Here is a 14,922-nt window from a genome sequence, read left to right as displayed (position 1 = left end):
ACAGAATAATATTGTTGTTGTTGTTATGTGCCGTCGAGTCGGACCCGACTCATAGCGACCCCTCCTTGGGTTTCTGAGGCAGTATCACTACAGAAGTAGGTTGCTCCATCTTCCTTCCGAGGAGTGGCCGGTGGGTTTGAACCACCAGCCTTCTGGTTAGCAGTCAAGTGCCTTAAGCACTATGCTACCAGAGCTCCCACAGAATAATGTACAATCTGCATAACATAGATGAACTTGGAGGACATTATGCTGAGTGAAATGAGACAATCATAGAAACACAAATATTGTTATTAGTTCATTATTGTAAAAAGTCAAGGGAAGGTTTACATATGGAAGGAAGCTTTCTTGTTGGTTACCAGGGGTGGCAGGGGAGGAGAGGGAACACTGCAAAAATAAAATTTAAAAAACAAAAAACAAAAAAATACCCAAAAACCCCACACAGGTAAACATCTTTCTGGTGTTCTTTGCTTTAGCATAGATCTGATATCAGCCTTGATGTCCCTCATTCCACATTCTCCTCTGAATATGGCTGAATTTCTGGCAGTTACCTATTGATATACTGGTACAACCATTTTTGAATTATCTTCAGTAAATTTTTACCTGTATATGGTATTAATGATTATTGTTCAATAATTTCTCCACTCTGTTGGATCACCTTTCTTTGGAATGGGCACAAATATAGATCTCCTCCAGTTGGCTGGCCGGGCAGCTGTCTTCCAAATTGCTTGGCATAAATGAGCAAGTGCCTCAAGCGAGCGCTGCATTCATTTGCTGAAACATCTCAATGTATATTTTGTTAATTCCTGTGCCTTGTATATTTTTTTTATTGTGATTTGGTTGAAAATTTACAGAGCGAATTCATTTTCCGTAGAGCAGTTCATACACATTTCGTTTCATGACACTGACTGCGATCCGCAAAATGTACCAGCTCTCTTCCCACTTCCTCCCTGTTACCTCTTCTTGCCTATGTCATTGCCTATGCATTTCTGCCCCGCCTGAGCTATGTCCCTATGCAATACTGCCCTTCTGATCATCTAAGGAGTGTATCTACCTGGTATAAATGCTCACCCTACATGCCTGTCTATTGTTTGACTGGAAGCCACAGGAGTGAGAGTTCAATTCCAGGCCTGAAGGGTGACTAGGAGCCAAAGTCTTGGGGCTTCACCAAGCTCTATCAGACTAGTAAGTCTGTTTTTTTTTATGACTGAGTTTTGTTCCACATTTCTTCTCCCACTCTATCTAGGATCGCCTGCATTGATCCCTTTCAGAGTGGTTGACAGTGGTAGCCAGGCACCATTTAGTTCTTCTGGTCTCATAGTCATATAAGCTGAGGTTCACATGGTCCACTAGTCCCTTGGATTAATTGTTTCCACATGCCTTTGGTTTTCTTCATTCTTCTTTGCTCTGGATGAGGAGAGACCAATTGTTCAATCTAGATGGCCGCTTGCAAGTTTTTTAGACCTGGGGCTTTGTTTTTTGCCAAAGTCTTCAGTGCAGCTTGGATTTCTTCCTTTAATACCATTGGTTCTTGATCATATGCTACATCCTGAAATGGCTGAACATCAACCAATTCGTTTTGGTACAGTGACTCAGTATATTCCTTCCATCTTCTTTTGATGCTTTCTGCATTGGTTTACACATAGAATCAATCCTTCAATATTGCAACTTGAGGCTTGAATTTTTTCTTCAGTTCTTTCAGCTCGAGAAATGCCAAGTCTGTTCTTCCCTTCTCGTTTCCTAATTCCAGGTCTTTGCACATTTTATTATAATATTTTATTTACTCTGTCTTTTGAGCCACCCATCACTATCTTCTGTTTGGCTCTTCATCAGTTCTTCCATTTGCTTTAGCTATTCTCTATTTGGGAGCTCTGGTAGTGTAGTCCCTAAGGCACTGCTAATCAGAAGGCTGGTGGTTCAAACCTACCAGCCACTCCTCGGAAGGAAGGTTGGGCAATCTACTTCTGTAGTTATATTGCCTCAGAAACCCAAGGAGGGGTCGCTGTGAGTCGGGTTCGACTCGACGGTGCATACCAACAACAATTATTCTCCATTTAGGAGCATGTTTCAGGGTCTCTATTGACATTCACTTTGGTCTCCTCTTCCTATCTTTTTAATTACTTTTTACTTTCTTCATTCATGAAAATGTAGAATGATAAAATACAAAGTATCTTTGCACCTAGGATGGCACTCTAAGTATGAAGCGAAAAGCTGCCAATACATGTATATAACAAGTGATAGATCCTGTGAGTGCTCTGTAAGCATTTATCTCATTTAATCCTAAAACAACTGAGGGAAGCATCACAAACCCCCTTGCACAGGTGAAGAAACAGGCACAGACTAGTTCAATCACTCTGGTTATTCCATCAAAACTGAGTACCTACTAAGTGCCAAAGACTGTTCAAGGTGCTGAGGTTACGGCCATGCCACGAATGAGGTTCTTCTGTCATGGAGCTTATATTCTATGAGGGGATACACATTCAGATGCTGAAGTAAACTGAAGGCAAGAAAGGTGATGGAATGATTCTAAAGAGTTGGTATCTACACTGAGACTGAAAGGAAAACTAAATAAAACCAGAAGACTCAGTCATACAAATATCTGAGGGAAGATAATTCCATGCAGGAGATGCAAGAAGCATATTGGTTCTAAGGAAGATAGGTGCTTGGCCTAACACTTTTGAAAAAGAGAAAACATGATATGGCCAGAACATAGAAACCAGGAGGGGCAGGAAGTAATGAGGTCAGTGAATCAGACAAGGTAGATCAGCTATGGCTTTGGGGGCTGTGCTAAGGAGACTGGCTCTAAGGGCAATGGAAAAACCAGTGGGGGGCTGTAGGCAAACAAGGATCATGTACTGATTTAAGTAATCTACCAATGGGCACACAGCTAGTCAGAAGACAAAGATTCAGCACAGAATAAAATCTGTGCTTTTAACTTCCATGCTATATTTCTAAAAACTGGCAATTTAAATGTATGTGAAAAGACGTTCACTGCCAAAGTAAAAAGAAAGAAAAATCCATCTGTCTTAGGCGGGTGTGGTAGTTAAGATTTCCCACGATGAGACTGGAAATCAGCTCCATGGCTGAATCTATGAGCAGCTGAGCAGCTACCTTAGGGATGTGGTCTGCTTCCAGCATATGAGAAGCTGCCTTGAGAAAGGTCTCTGAGCTTTTTGGCAAACTAAGACCCTGCATGTAGCTGAGTCTTCCTTCAGCAGCCTGCCAACACTGTCTGCCAATCTTGAGATTGTTCCTGGACTTGAACCAGTAGCCTGTCAATCTTGGGACTGTACCATTTTACTTGTTGACCTTGGGTTTGTCAGCCTCAGTAGCCAGCCTGAGTTAAGAGATGCCTCTAGCATCAGTGGGCCAGGAGCAAGGGACAGAGCTGAAGCCTAAGGTTGATGGGCCTTCACTGGCACTTTGAACTTAAGACTTCTACCCTCCTAAACTGTAAGAGAATAAATGCCTGTTTGTTCAAGCCATCCATTTGTGATATTTTTTGTTAGAGTGGCAGTGGAGGACCAAAATAGCTGGGTTCTCTAGAGAAGTAAAACCAATGAAGCTTGATTACACAGACACACACACACACACACACAACCACTGAGTTGATTCCAAGAGCAATCTTACAGGACAGAGTTGAATTGCCCCATGGGGTTTCCAAGGCTACAAATCTTTATAGAAGTAGACTGCCTCATCTTTCTCCTATGGAGCAGCTATGGGTTCGAATCATGTACCTTTTGGTTAGCAGCTGAATGCCTTCACCACTGCACCACTGTGCCACTAGAGCTCATGCATGTATATACACATAAATATACAGAGAAATTTATCCCAAGGAAATGGCTCACACAGTTCTAGAGGCTGGCAATTCCCAGTACATAAGTCAGATGTCAAGCTGGAGGCTTTTCCTGACTCACGTAGCTGCACGGCCTGAAGAACCCAAGGTCAGCAGGCATAACAGCAGACTGCTGTCTTTGGCGGTTAATGAATTCATGGTTGGCAGGTTAAGATGGCAACTGTGGGCTCACAGACTGTGAAGGCAACGATTCCAAGAGCAGCAGGCAATATGGCTGGCCGTTGGTTCAAGTCCAGGAACTAGAAATGATGATAAATAAGCCACATGCAGGATCCAGATCAGCAGAAAGCCCAAGATCTTTGCCAGGATATCCAAATACATTGGAAACGGGCCACATCCCTGAGGAAACTCCTTTTCAATTGACTGGCTGGTCATAGAAATATCATCATGGAGGATGATGACATCACAACTGCTGAGCCACTGAGAATCATGGCCCAGTCCAGTTGACATGCAACCTTAACACAATCTAACAATTCTTAATGAGGATTAGGTTAAATACATTACATAGTATATCCATATAAAAGAATATCAAATAGCCACTTAATAAGACATATTTTTATGTATCAACAGACAACGATCCACGACATCACGTATTAAATGAAAAGAACAGAGTATAGAACCATATTTTAGCACAACTTGACATTTTAAAAGAGAAATTTACTCATACAGGTAAAGTAAGTTTTTGGAAAGACACACCATATTTTAGCACAACTTGACATTTTAAAAGAGAAATTTACTCATACAGGTAAAGTAAGTTTTGGAAAGAGTGAATGTTCATATCATAACTGGTGAAGCTCTACTCTAAATTGTGAAAGCAGTTAAAGCATAATCAATGCATACATTACATAACATACTTAATCTTGTTAGTTGCCATCAACTCAACTCTGACGCATGGCAAACCCATGTGTATAGTGTAGAACTGCCCCATAGAGCTTTCCAGGCTGTGACCTTTCAGAAGCAGATCACCAGCTCTGTCTTCTGAGGCATCTTTGAGTAGGCTAGAATCAACCTTTCAGCTGGTAGTCAAATGCTTAATAACTGTTTGTACCACTCATGGACTCCTATACTTAATGTTAACCTTGTACATGTGTGAATTCTACAATTTAAAAACTATCTTAAGTTTTAAAATACAGATTAGAGCTTCATGGACTTGCTACTGTTAAGCACTGTTGAGATGGTTTCAACTGATAGCAAGCCTATGTACAACACAGCAAAAACACTGCCCCATCCTATGCCCTCCTCACAACCGTTGCTATGTTTCAGCTCATTGTTGCAGCCTCTCTGTCAATCTGTCTTGTTGAGGGTCTTCCTCTATCTTATCAAGCATGATGTCCTTCTTGAAGGATCGATCCCTCCTGACATCGTATTCAAAGTACAGGAGATGAAGTTTCGCCAGTGCAGTGTAGTAAATTACTTAGTATGGCTTTTCTACCCATAAGTCATTGTAAACTCAGTGGTGGAATGAGCAACTGAGGAGTTCCTGATTGTGAATGTTATCTACCTGGGTTATTTCTGTTGGGTGTGGCACAATGCAATGTTATGGGAGGCTCTCTCTCAGGTGCTTAGAGTTCTGATGCTATGATTGGCTAGTTTAGCCACTCTGCCAAGCTCAAAAGGCGGCCTCCTAGAGGCAGAACTCTCTCTGACTGCTGGTTGAGGAAGACTGATTGCTGGGTGAGGAAGACGTGCTGCTGAAAGAGACACGTGCTACTGAAAGAGACACATGCTGCTGGGAAAGAGATGCAAGAGACACGCATTGCTGAGTAAGACACCGAGGGACATGCACTGCTGGGGGAGAGACTGTGAGAGACTTGGCTGAGAGATGGTGTGCTGGGAGAGAGACTGAACGTTTTTCCTGAACTTGAATTGTAGCCTGGTGCTTCCCTAATAAACTCCATAATCTGTGAGTTCTGCGTGGCCACTGCAGCGAATTATAGAACCCAGGAGAGAGGTGGTGGGTGCTTTGGGAGGAACAGTTGGAGAAAGAGCTGGAGGGAGGCAGCATGTCTGGCCTTGTAGGAATAGGCCTTGGGTTACTGCTGGTAATCCTGTCTTCCTCTTGTGGGATTAGAGGAGGTCAGAATATGTGGCCTCCTTTTCCTTTTTGCAGCCAGCCTTGCTTGTAATGAACATTCTGGCTATACTTCCTTCAAGGTAGATTTGTTTGTTCTTCTGGCAGTCTATCATATACTCAATATTCATTGTCAACACCACAATTCAAACACATCAATTCTTGTTTGGTCTTCTATATACGCTGTCCAGCTCTCACATACGTATGAAGTGACTGAGAATACTAAGACTTGGGTCAGGTGAACCTCTGTCCTCAAAGTGACATCTTTGCTTCAACACTTTAAAGAGGTCTTCTGCAGATTTGCCCAATGCAGTATGTCACTTAGTTCCAGACTACAAGTCACAGGCTTGTAGAATGCTTAATTATTCAATGATAATGAAAAGTTAGGAAGTTAAGTCGATAGGTCATAGCTGAATATACTTACTTCCTGTTCCTGTGTCATTCATTGTAGCAAAAATATAGTGTATAACAATGATTATCAGTCTCTTACTTTTTAAATCAGCAGTATTATCTTTTTAAAAAACAGGAAAAACGGTAAGTAAAAGAGGAAAGTAGAGCTGCTCTGAATGTAGCAGAACAAGGGATCCAAAGCATGCCATTTTAAGTAAAAAAAAAAAAAAAAAAGGAGGCAAAGAGAATTCTGAACAGAGAAGCACTCCAGTGTGTTTGAATTAAAGCCTGTTAGTTCTCCACAACCAAGTTTTTAAAAGTATAAATTTTTTCAGTCTTCAATGTGGAGTTAAATGGCTTCCAAGCTGAAGAACATGCTTAAGCTTTATTTATTTTTCTTAAAAACTTCTGTGACAGAGATTAGTGGGGATAGCAATCAGAAAAAAACAATTTGTATACATTGCACAGAGATGAGAACTTAATCCAAAGCAATGTGAATAGAAACAAAGCAGATCAGACACTTAAATAATGTAATACAAAAAGCCAAATCACTGCCATCAAGTTGATTTTGAGTCACAGTGACCCTATAGGTCAAAGCAGAACTGTCTCATAAGGTTTTCAGGGCTGTAAATCTTTACAGAAGCAGACTGCTAATCTTTTCCCTGTGCACGGCTGGTAGATTCAAACTGCTAACCCTGTGGTTAGCTGTAGAGTACTTTAACCTCTATGCCACAAAGGCTCCCCAGATAATGGAACAGTTAAAACTATTTTACTTAAATGGACTTAAGTGGGACAAGAATGTGAAACAGAAGAGTCAACATACTACCAAGTTTTTTAGCCTGATCAGCTAGTCAAAGAATAAGAAGAGGCCTGCAGATGACATATTGTTTTATCTCTGTGTTTGTATATGAAATCATCCTTGTGAAAAAAATCAAACGAATGCAAAAATGTGTTCAAAAGAATTAGATGCAAGAGTTATTAGCCAACAGGTTTTGGCCAGATTCTGAGAGACAAGTAGGATCACCAAGAGGGGTAATAAAATAGAAAGACAACCTCAAGGACTACAGTCTGAGGGCAGAAGGGTTAACCAGCAAGTTGGGAGAATGAAGAAAGTACTATCATAGAAGTCAAAGGAGAAGAGATGCTCATGATATCAAATGCTGTACAATGATTTCACAGGTTAAAATCTGAAGAAGAAAGATGGCTGCAAAGCATAGGGAGTGACGTCTATGCAATCTCCCTGCCACCGCCCACCCCACAAAGTCGATTCTGACTCATAATGACCCTATAGGACAGAGAACTGTCCCCACTGGGTTTCCAAGGCTATAAATCTTTATGGAAGCAGACAGCCTCATCTTTCTCCCACAGAGCGGCTGGTGGGTTAGAACCACTAACCTTTTGGTTAGCAGCCAAATGCTTTAACCCTTGTGCCACCAGAGCTGCTCAAATCTATCTATGGACAAAGAGGAAACAAAATTAAAACAAGTATTTTAAATATTTAGTCCTTATAAAAAATAAAAAGAGCTTTCCAAACTCTAAGAAACTATCCTGGTACCCTGCGCAGCACCTAGCACTTTGGGGACTCATTTCTGTTTAAATAAATGACACTGTGGTCGATAAAATCTACTAAGATAAAGATTAAGAAGACAATAGATTTAACAATCAAAAAAGCATTAGTAATTATCACAAATATGGTACCAATACAGCTGGAGGAATCAGAGTACAGAGGCTGAGCAGACAATGGGAGGTACAACAGCACCACTAGTGAGTAATTCTCTAAGATGTCACTATTGAACACAGAAGAAAAACTGGGCAATAACTTAAAAGAGGATGTTCTTAGAAAAAAGCTAGGCTTTTTGGAGAAGAACTTTTGTCTCTTAATAAAATGCTTTATGAATTCTTTGAGGAAATTCTGGCTCTAGTAAGTGGATTTTTATTTAATAGTTAAGATATAATGGTTTGAGAAGAAACAATGGCCAGAAATAGATGGATATAACAACTCACTCATAAGACATGGAAAGCAGGAAATTCTAGCAATGAGATTACAGGAAAGACTGAAGATAAAAGGGCTTGAAGCTTTGAAAGCAGAGCAAAAGATTATAAGGATATTAAAGGAAAAAATGCATTCTCGAAAGCAGACCTATCACAGGGATACCAAGCAACAGATTCTTACAATAAGGAAAAGTTTTCCTTACAAGATTTTATTCCAAGAATCAGGAAGAACAAAGATTTAGCTCTTCTATGACTGAGCAGATTGAGAAAAATTTAGCCTTGACCAAGGCTCACCATTAGGGTAAACTGTTGTTGTTGTTGTTATGCGCCATCGCGTGGGACCCGACTCATAGTGACCCCTCCGAGGTAGTATCACTACGGGAGGTAGATTGCCCCATCTTCCTTCCGAGGAGTGGCTTGTGGGTTTGAACCACCAGCCTTCTGGTTAGTAGTCAAGTGCCTTAGGCACTATGCTACCAGAGCTCCTAGGGTAAACTTGTTGTTGTTGTTGTTATGTGCCTTCGAGTCAGCCCTGACTCATAGCGACCCCTCCTTGGGTTTCCGAGGCAGTATCACTACGGAAGTAGGATTGCCCAACCTTCCTTCCAAGGAGTGGCTGGTGGGTTCCTCACTGCCATTGAATTGATACAGACTCATAGCAACCCCCATAGGGTTTCCAAGGTTGTAAATCTATACAAAAGCAAATTGCCTTGTCTTTCCTCTGCAGAACAGCTGGTGGGTTCCAGCCACTGATGTCTTGGTTAGCAGTCAAATGCCTTAACAACTACACTATCAGAGATCCTAGCCAACGTACCAGCAAGCATGAATGCCTGCAGATTCCAGGTGGGCTATAAATGCATGAAACCAAGCCAGGCAGCAAAGAGAGTACAGCACACAAGCTCCAACTAAAGACAGTGGCCTCTACTCAGCTCCAGCCAACTTTTGCTCTACCAAAATGTTAGCCCAGAAAGGCCAGTTCTCATAATTTTAAGAGAAACCAGATTTGCAATATGTAATTTAAACGTTGGTAACTAATTTTAAAATGTAATGAGAAAACAAACAAAAACCACAACACCTTGAGGCCCGAAAAGGCACACCTGTAAGCCACATGTGAGCCATGGCTTCCAGTTTACAATCCGTTGTACTGAACTGAACACAGAAGGAGCTCATTAACTAGCTCGCAGCAGGCAATGCCTAACAGATGACCAAAAACCCAAACTAAACGCACTGTCCTAGAGTCGATTCTAACTCTAGTAGAACTGCCCTATAGGGTTTCCAAGGCTGTAAATCTTGGAAGCAGACTGTCTCATCTTTCTTCTGTGGAGCAGCTGGTGGGTTCAAACAGTTGACCTTCCAGTTAGCAGCTGAATGCTTTAACCACTGTGCCACCAGAGCTCAACACCACTCTATAATCCAAGAATCACCGGAACTATATAAAACAGTTGTTACAAGACTGTGGAAAAAAACCCCAAAACCCTGCATCCTTGCCATCATAAAGTAGCCCAAGTCAACAGGAGAAAAAACAAATAGGGAGCTGTTTGTGGCTGTTAACAAGTCCAAGTTTATTCAACTACTCACAACTCTCCAGTGGTTCCTTTTCCTATCTGAGCCAAATGAAAGTTTCTGGCAACAGCTCACGCTGCTCTCATTTCTACTTGACACGGCAGATGGCCCCTTTTACCCCAAATTAACTGTTATATAACTTCCTGTTGTATCTAAGCTTTCCCTTTCCAACCCCAAAACTCTTTGCATTCTAAGATGCATGGATTTTCCAAAATATGGAGTACTGCAGTTCCAGAGTTTTTCTATCAACTATGGAAAGACAATAGATAACTGTAACAAAAAAGGTGTGCTATCATTAATTATCAGGGAAACTGAGTTAAAACCACAATTAGATACTACATCCCCCCCAGAATGGCTAAACTTTAAAAAAAAGAAACGAAAAAAAAAAAAAAAAACCCAGAAAATACCACGTACTGGAGAGGAAATGAAACAACTGGAAATTACACATACTCAGTGTGCACTTTAATAATCTCTATGGAAAACTTTGGTAGTCTGTACTAAAGTTGAGCATATGGCTACCCTATGACCAAACAATTCTACTCTTAGGTAATATTCACACAAAAAATAAGGGCATAGACATGAATAACAGCATTGATTATAATAGTCCCCAAAGTGGACGTGGCCCAAATGTTCACCAAAGATACAAACAAGCAGACAGTCTATGCATATTCACTCAACAAAATGGTACAAGAATAAACCACTTCTAATCACATGCTACAAAATAGATTAATAATAAAAAGAATATACACTGTATGTTCCCCATTTGTATAAAGTTTGAGAGCAGCAAAACTAATCTATTCGGTTAAGTGAAAATAGCAGTTACACTTGAGGATGATAATGATTGCAACTTTGTGTCACAATCTTGCTTGCTGAAGTGAAGACCACTTGAAGCACTTAGTGAGATCAAAGCCTCCAGCCTCCAGTAGGCTCAACATAACAAAAACAAAACCCCTCACAACTGGACCAATAAGCAACATTATAATAAACAGAAAAAAGACTGAAGTTGTCAAATATTTAATTTTACTTGGATCCATAATCAATGCCCATGGAAGGAGCAGTCAAGAAGTCAAATGATGTACTCTACTGGGAAAATATGCTGCAAAAGACTTCTTGAAGGTGTTTTAAAAAAAAAAGGAAAGATGTCATTTTAAGGACTAAGGTGCACCTGACCCAAGCCATGGTATTTCCAGCATCCTCATATGCCTGCAAAAACTGGGCAATAAAGTCAAAGAAGAATTGACAAATTTGAATTATGGCTTTGATGAAGAAAATTTAACAAATCTATCTTAAAAGAAATACACATCTACTTCTTACTTTTAATGATCTTCTTAGCCAACATTCCACATTTACAACAACAGTAAAAAATCTATTATCTATTTTGTACAGCTGGCAGTAAGAACACCAAGGTGACACTAATAACAATGCATATCAGGCAGGAAGAACACTGAGGTGAGAGTAACATTTGCTGTGATGGTTAAAGTTGCGTGTCAACTTGGCTGGCCATGATGATTCTCCGTGGTTTGGCAGTTACGTAGTCATCTTTCATTTTCAAAGAACGCCAATTTTGGTCTAACAGCCTGGTCTTTGGAACACAACCATGTTGGTGAGGAGTGGGTGCACTCTGTACCCATGTTATCAGGAGGGACCAGTTCCTGGAGCCTTCTCTAGGACAATGGCATTTACCAAGCCCAGGACATCATGCAGGATCAGCGAAAAAGAGGAAGACCCTCAACAAGGTAGATTGACACAATGGATACAACAAGGGGCTCAAACATAGAAACCAGTGTGAGGGTGGTACAGAACTAGCATTATTTTGCTATGCTGTATACAGGACTGCTGTGAGTTGGAACTGATTCAGTGGCACCTAACAACAATAACAATGATTGTAAGGGGGTTTCTACACTGCTGATGTTTTGCTTCAAGACATGTATGCTAGGTAACTTGAGTGCTCACCTATTCAAACTTTGAGTTTATACCCTATGTACACTATTCTATACACTTCTAAAACCTTAAGATATGAAAGATAGAAATTATCATGCTAAAGCACTATCAGTTATTTCTTTAACATAGTAACATGGTTCCTCTTCTCTTAATTCTGCATTTACCCAATATGGGTTGCTATGAGTCAGAATCAACTTGAGTCAGAATCAACTGGTGCCAGTGAGTTTGGCTTGTGTTTGGGAACATGACAAACTCCTTTCTACTTATGTACACTGTACTTTGTTTTCTCCTACTGAAAAAAAAAAAAAAACCCAAACAAACCAAAATCACTGCCGTTGAGTCAGATCCCTCAGAGTGACCCCTCCTTGGGTTTCCAAAGTGGTATCTCTCTGGAAGTAGATTGCCCAACCTTCCTTCTGAGGACTGGCTGGTGGGTTTGAACTGCCAGCTTTCTGGTCAGCAATCCAATGCCTTAGGCACTAGGCCACCAAAGCTCCCTTTCTCCTACCACTTAAAAAAAACTGACAAATTTTTTAAAATTCTTATGTTATTGATAAAGATTAATCAGAACATTTGAAATTCTTTATATTCATTTAAACTTTATCAAAAGCCCATACAACGATGCTGCATACTATAGGTATGTAGCATCAGAAACACTTCTATTTTAACATGGCAGAATAACAGTCACTAGAACCAAGAACCCAGACGTCATCTCCATATTCAAAAACTACTTCATAATTAATTTACCGCAAAACCACTGATTTATCTAAAGCCACTAATGAATATTCAGTTTTCTTACAAAAATCAAATTAAAAATCAACTTTGCCAAGCTACTGTGCTACAGATTGTCCATAAAGCCTGGAAACGGATTTTAGTTTTAGACTGACAACCTCCTTGACACCAGGTCTATCTGGCAATACAGTAATGAAGAAAACACAAAATTCTTACTTTCAAGCTTACATCTTGAGACTGAATAAAACTATAAAATATATTCCAGAACAAGTTGTTTCCACACAGTTCAATGAATATATATATATATATATATATATATATATAAACTTTATATAAAATCCAAAAAGCACCAGCATAATCTGGTTAATTGAGTAATAATCACATTTTTCCAGTAATATTAAGGCAGAGTTGTGGTAAAAGGAAGCACTTACGGTATAATTAGAATAACCTGATGGGTAAAATTCCGGGGCATTCACAGACAGCTTGGACATTAACACAGGAGCTACCACCACTTGGGGTTTGGCCATTGCTGACTCTGAGTTCGGCTGTGGAATTTTATCCTGTGAACTAGGTGGAGCTCTTAGGGGCCTCGCTTGTTCTGAGAAGGAAAAAAAATGAGCGTGAGATTCGTTCATTCCTTTGTGTAATGACTTACTATATACTAAAAAGCCATCATGGTGGGCCTGGTTTTTAAGAGTTAAACAAGAATCATTACGAAATGTAAGGTCATCGCCAGGGTATGTACAAAAAGCCTGCAAAAAGAAACAATAGACTTGCTGTAGCTCATTTATAAGCATACCTGCCTCCCAAATGAATGCTTCAGGGTTTTGGTTTTTTCCTTCCTTTTCTAAGTGGTCGTTCTAAAACAGGAGGTAGATTGGCTAAGGTCTTACTTTACAGGGCCAGGCAGGGGGCCAGGCGATTTTGACTTCCTCCCCTGGGCGGCAGAACTCCGAGACCGCGCACCGGCCCCTCCCCCAGCCGGGCGCACAAAGGATTCCAGCTGCCACCTTCCAAACCCCGTTCTGCACCCGTCCCCACCCCGTAACACCCGGGCCCCTCGGGGAATGCTTTCGGGGAAACGGGGGTAGGGGGTTCGTGGAAAGTGAGCGCTCCGGCCCTCACCACGCGTGGAGGAGGCCCGTGGGGAGGCGTTGGTTCGGGAGGACAGGGTTCCCCTAGAGCTCCTCCGTACCTGGGAGCGCCCCCGGTCGGGGAGGCCGCAGGGGGCCGGCGGGGACCTCGCACTGGGCCCCAGGCGGCGGAGCCGTCCTGGGCTGGCGCAGCGGCGGCGGCTGCAGGAAGCCCGGGGCTTTGGGTTGCGGCGGCGGCGGCGGCTGGTGCCGCGGCCCCTCTGCAGGCCCCGTTCCGTTCGGGAAACTGCCGCCCTCAGGCCCGCCCCCTCCGCGGCCCAGGCCCCGGCTCCGGCCCCGACCAGCACCTGGGGCCCGATCGAAACCGTCCGACATGCTCCTCCTCCTCCTTCCGGAGCCGCTGCCGCTGCGCTCGGAAGAGGGCGCGGGGGGAGGCGCCGCGGGCCGGCTCTTGCCGCTGCGCCTCACTCGGGCCTCATGAAGGAGGAAGGCGGCGGGCCCCGGCTCGGCTCCTCCGCGCTTCGGGCGGAGCAGACAGCAGCCTGAGCATCCGCAGGTCCAGAGCGCCCGCCCCCCACAGCTACCCTCCGCTTTCCGATTTCCCCTAAAACCCGGCGCCCCCGCCTTCGGCGCGGCGGGGGCGATGGCCGGTCACAGCGGCCCCCCGCGGCCCGGAGGCCCCGGGGCACGCTGGCTGCGACTCCTGCGGTCCCTCGGAGCGGACGGCCGCGGCCCAGCAGGCCACCGAGCGAACGGCGCTTCGGCCGCAGGACGGCCTTGCTAGGCACCAGTCACCAGGCGGGGGCATCTCAGCTCCCGGGACCCGGCTCGGGGCGGGGGAGATGGGGACGCTTACCTCAGCTAGGCCAGATCTACTCGATGGTTCTCGGGAGACAAGTGCGAGACTGACGGTTGGTACCAGGAAAATAAAAATACGGGGGGGAGGGGGCGTGGACCCGGCGCCGGTGTTCGCGGACGCGCACCTCCGTGGCCGCGCAGGTGTGTTCAATGACCCGGCTGCGGCCGAGACCCCAGGACTGGTAGGCAAGTACGGCTCCGGAAGAAGCTCTGCCACCTGCTTCGTTAGGAAGGGGGGAGGGGAGTAGTAACATTCAAAGTACGCCCCCACCCCTTTTCAACTGATGCTCTGTATTTATCACCGGATGTCACACCTACTGTGATCAAGCTTCAAACTCTCTCCCTCCAAAAATTTTAAGGAAATAACTACCTTTGAATGAAACTCGCCCCTTTTTCATCCACCAGTGCTGTCCAATACATTGCAAGCC

At 43.1% G+C, this 14,922-nt stretch overlaps 1 protein-coding gene across 1 annotated transcript in view; it reads right to left on the bottom strand.

Annotated features, from left to right (window-relative positions):
* PAIP1 (poly(A) binding protein interacting protein 1) overlaps positions 1-14,011 on the bottom strand; it is a 52,116-nt gene extending 38,105 nt beyond the window's left edge. The window contains exons 1-2 of the mRNA XM_007954008.2: positions 13,738-14,011; positions 12,974-13,140 (exon numbers count right to left, since the gene is read on the bottom strand). Coding sequence (XP_007952199.1) covers positions 12,974-13,140; positions 13,738-14,011 — 441 coding nt within the window. The remainder of the gene's footprint in view (positions 1-12,973; positions 13,141-13,737) is intronic.
* Positions 14,012-14,922: the final 911 nt, after the last annotated feature.

This window comes from Orycteropus afer, unplaced genomic scaffold (assembly GCF_000298275.1).
Source record: "Orycteropus afer afer isolate SDZICR_OR568_19922 unplaced genomic scaffold, OryAfe1.0 scaffold00425, whole genome shotgun sequence".
Taxonomy (NCBI): Eukaryota; Metazoa; Chordata; class Mammalia; order Tubulidentata; family Orycteropodidae; genus Orycteropus; species Orycteropus afer.
This window is presented reverse-complemented; position numbering and strand designations above follow the sequence as displayed.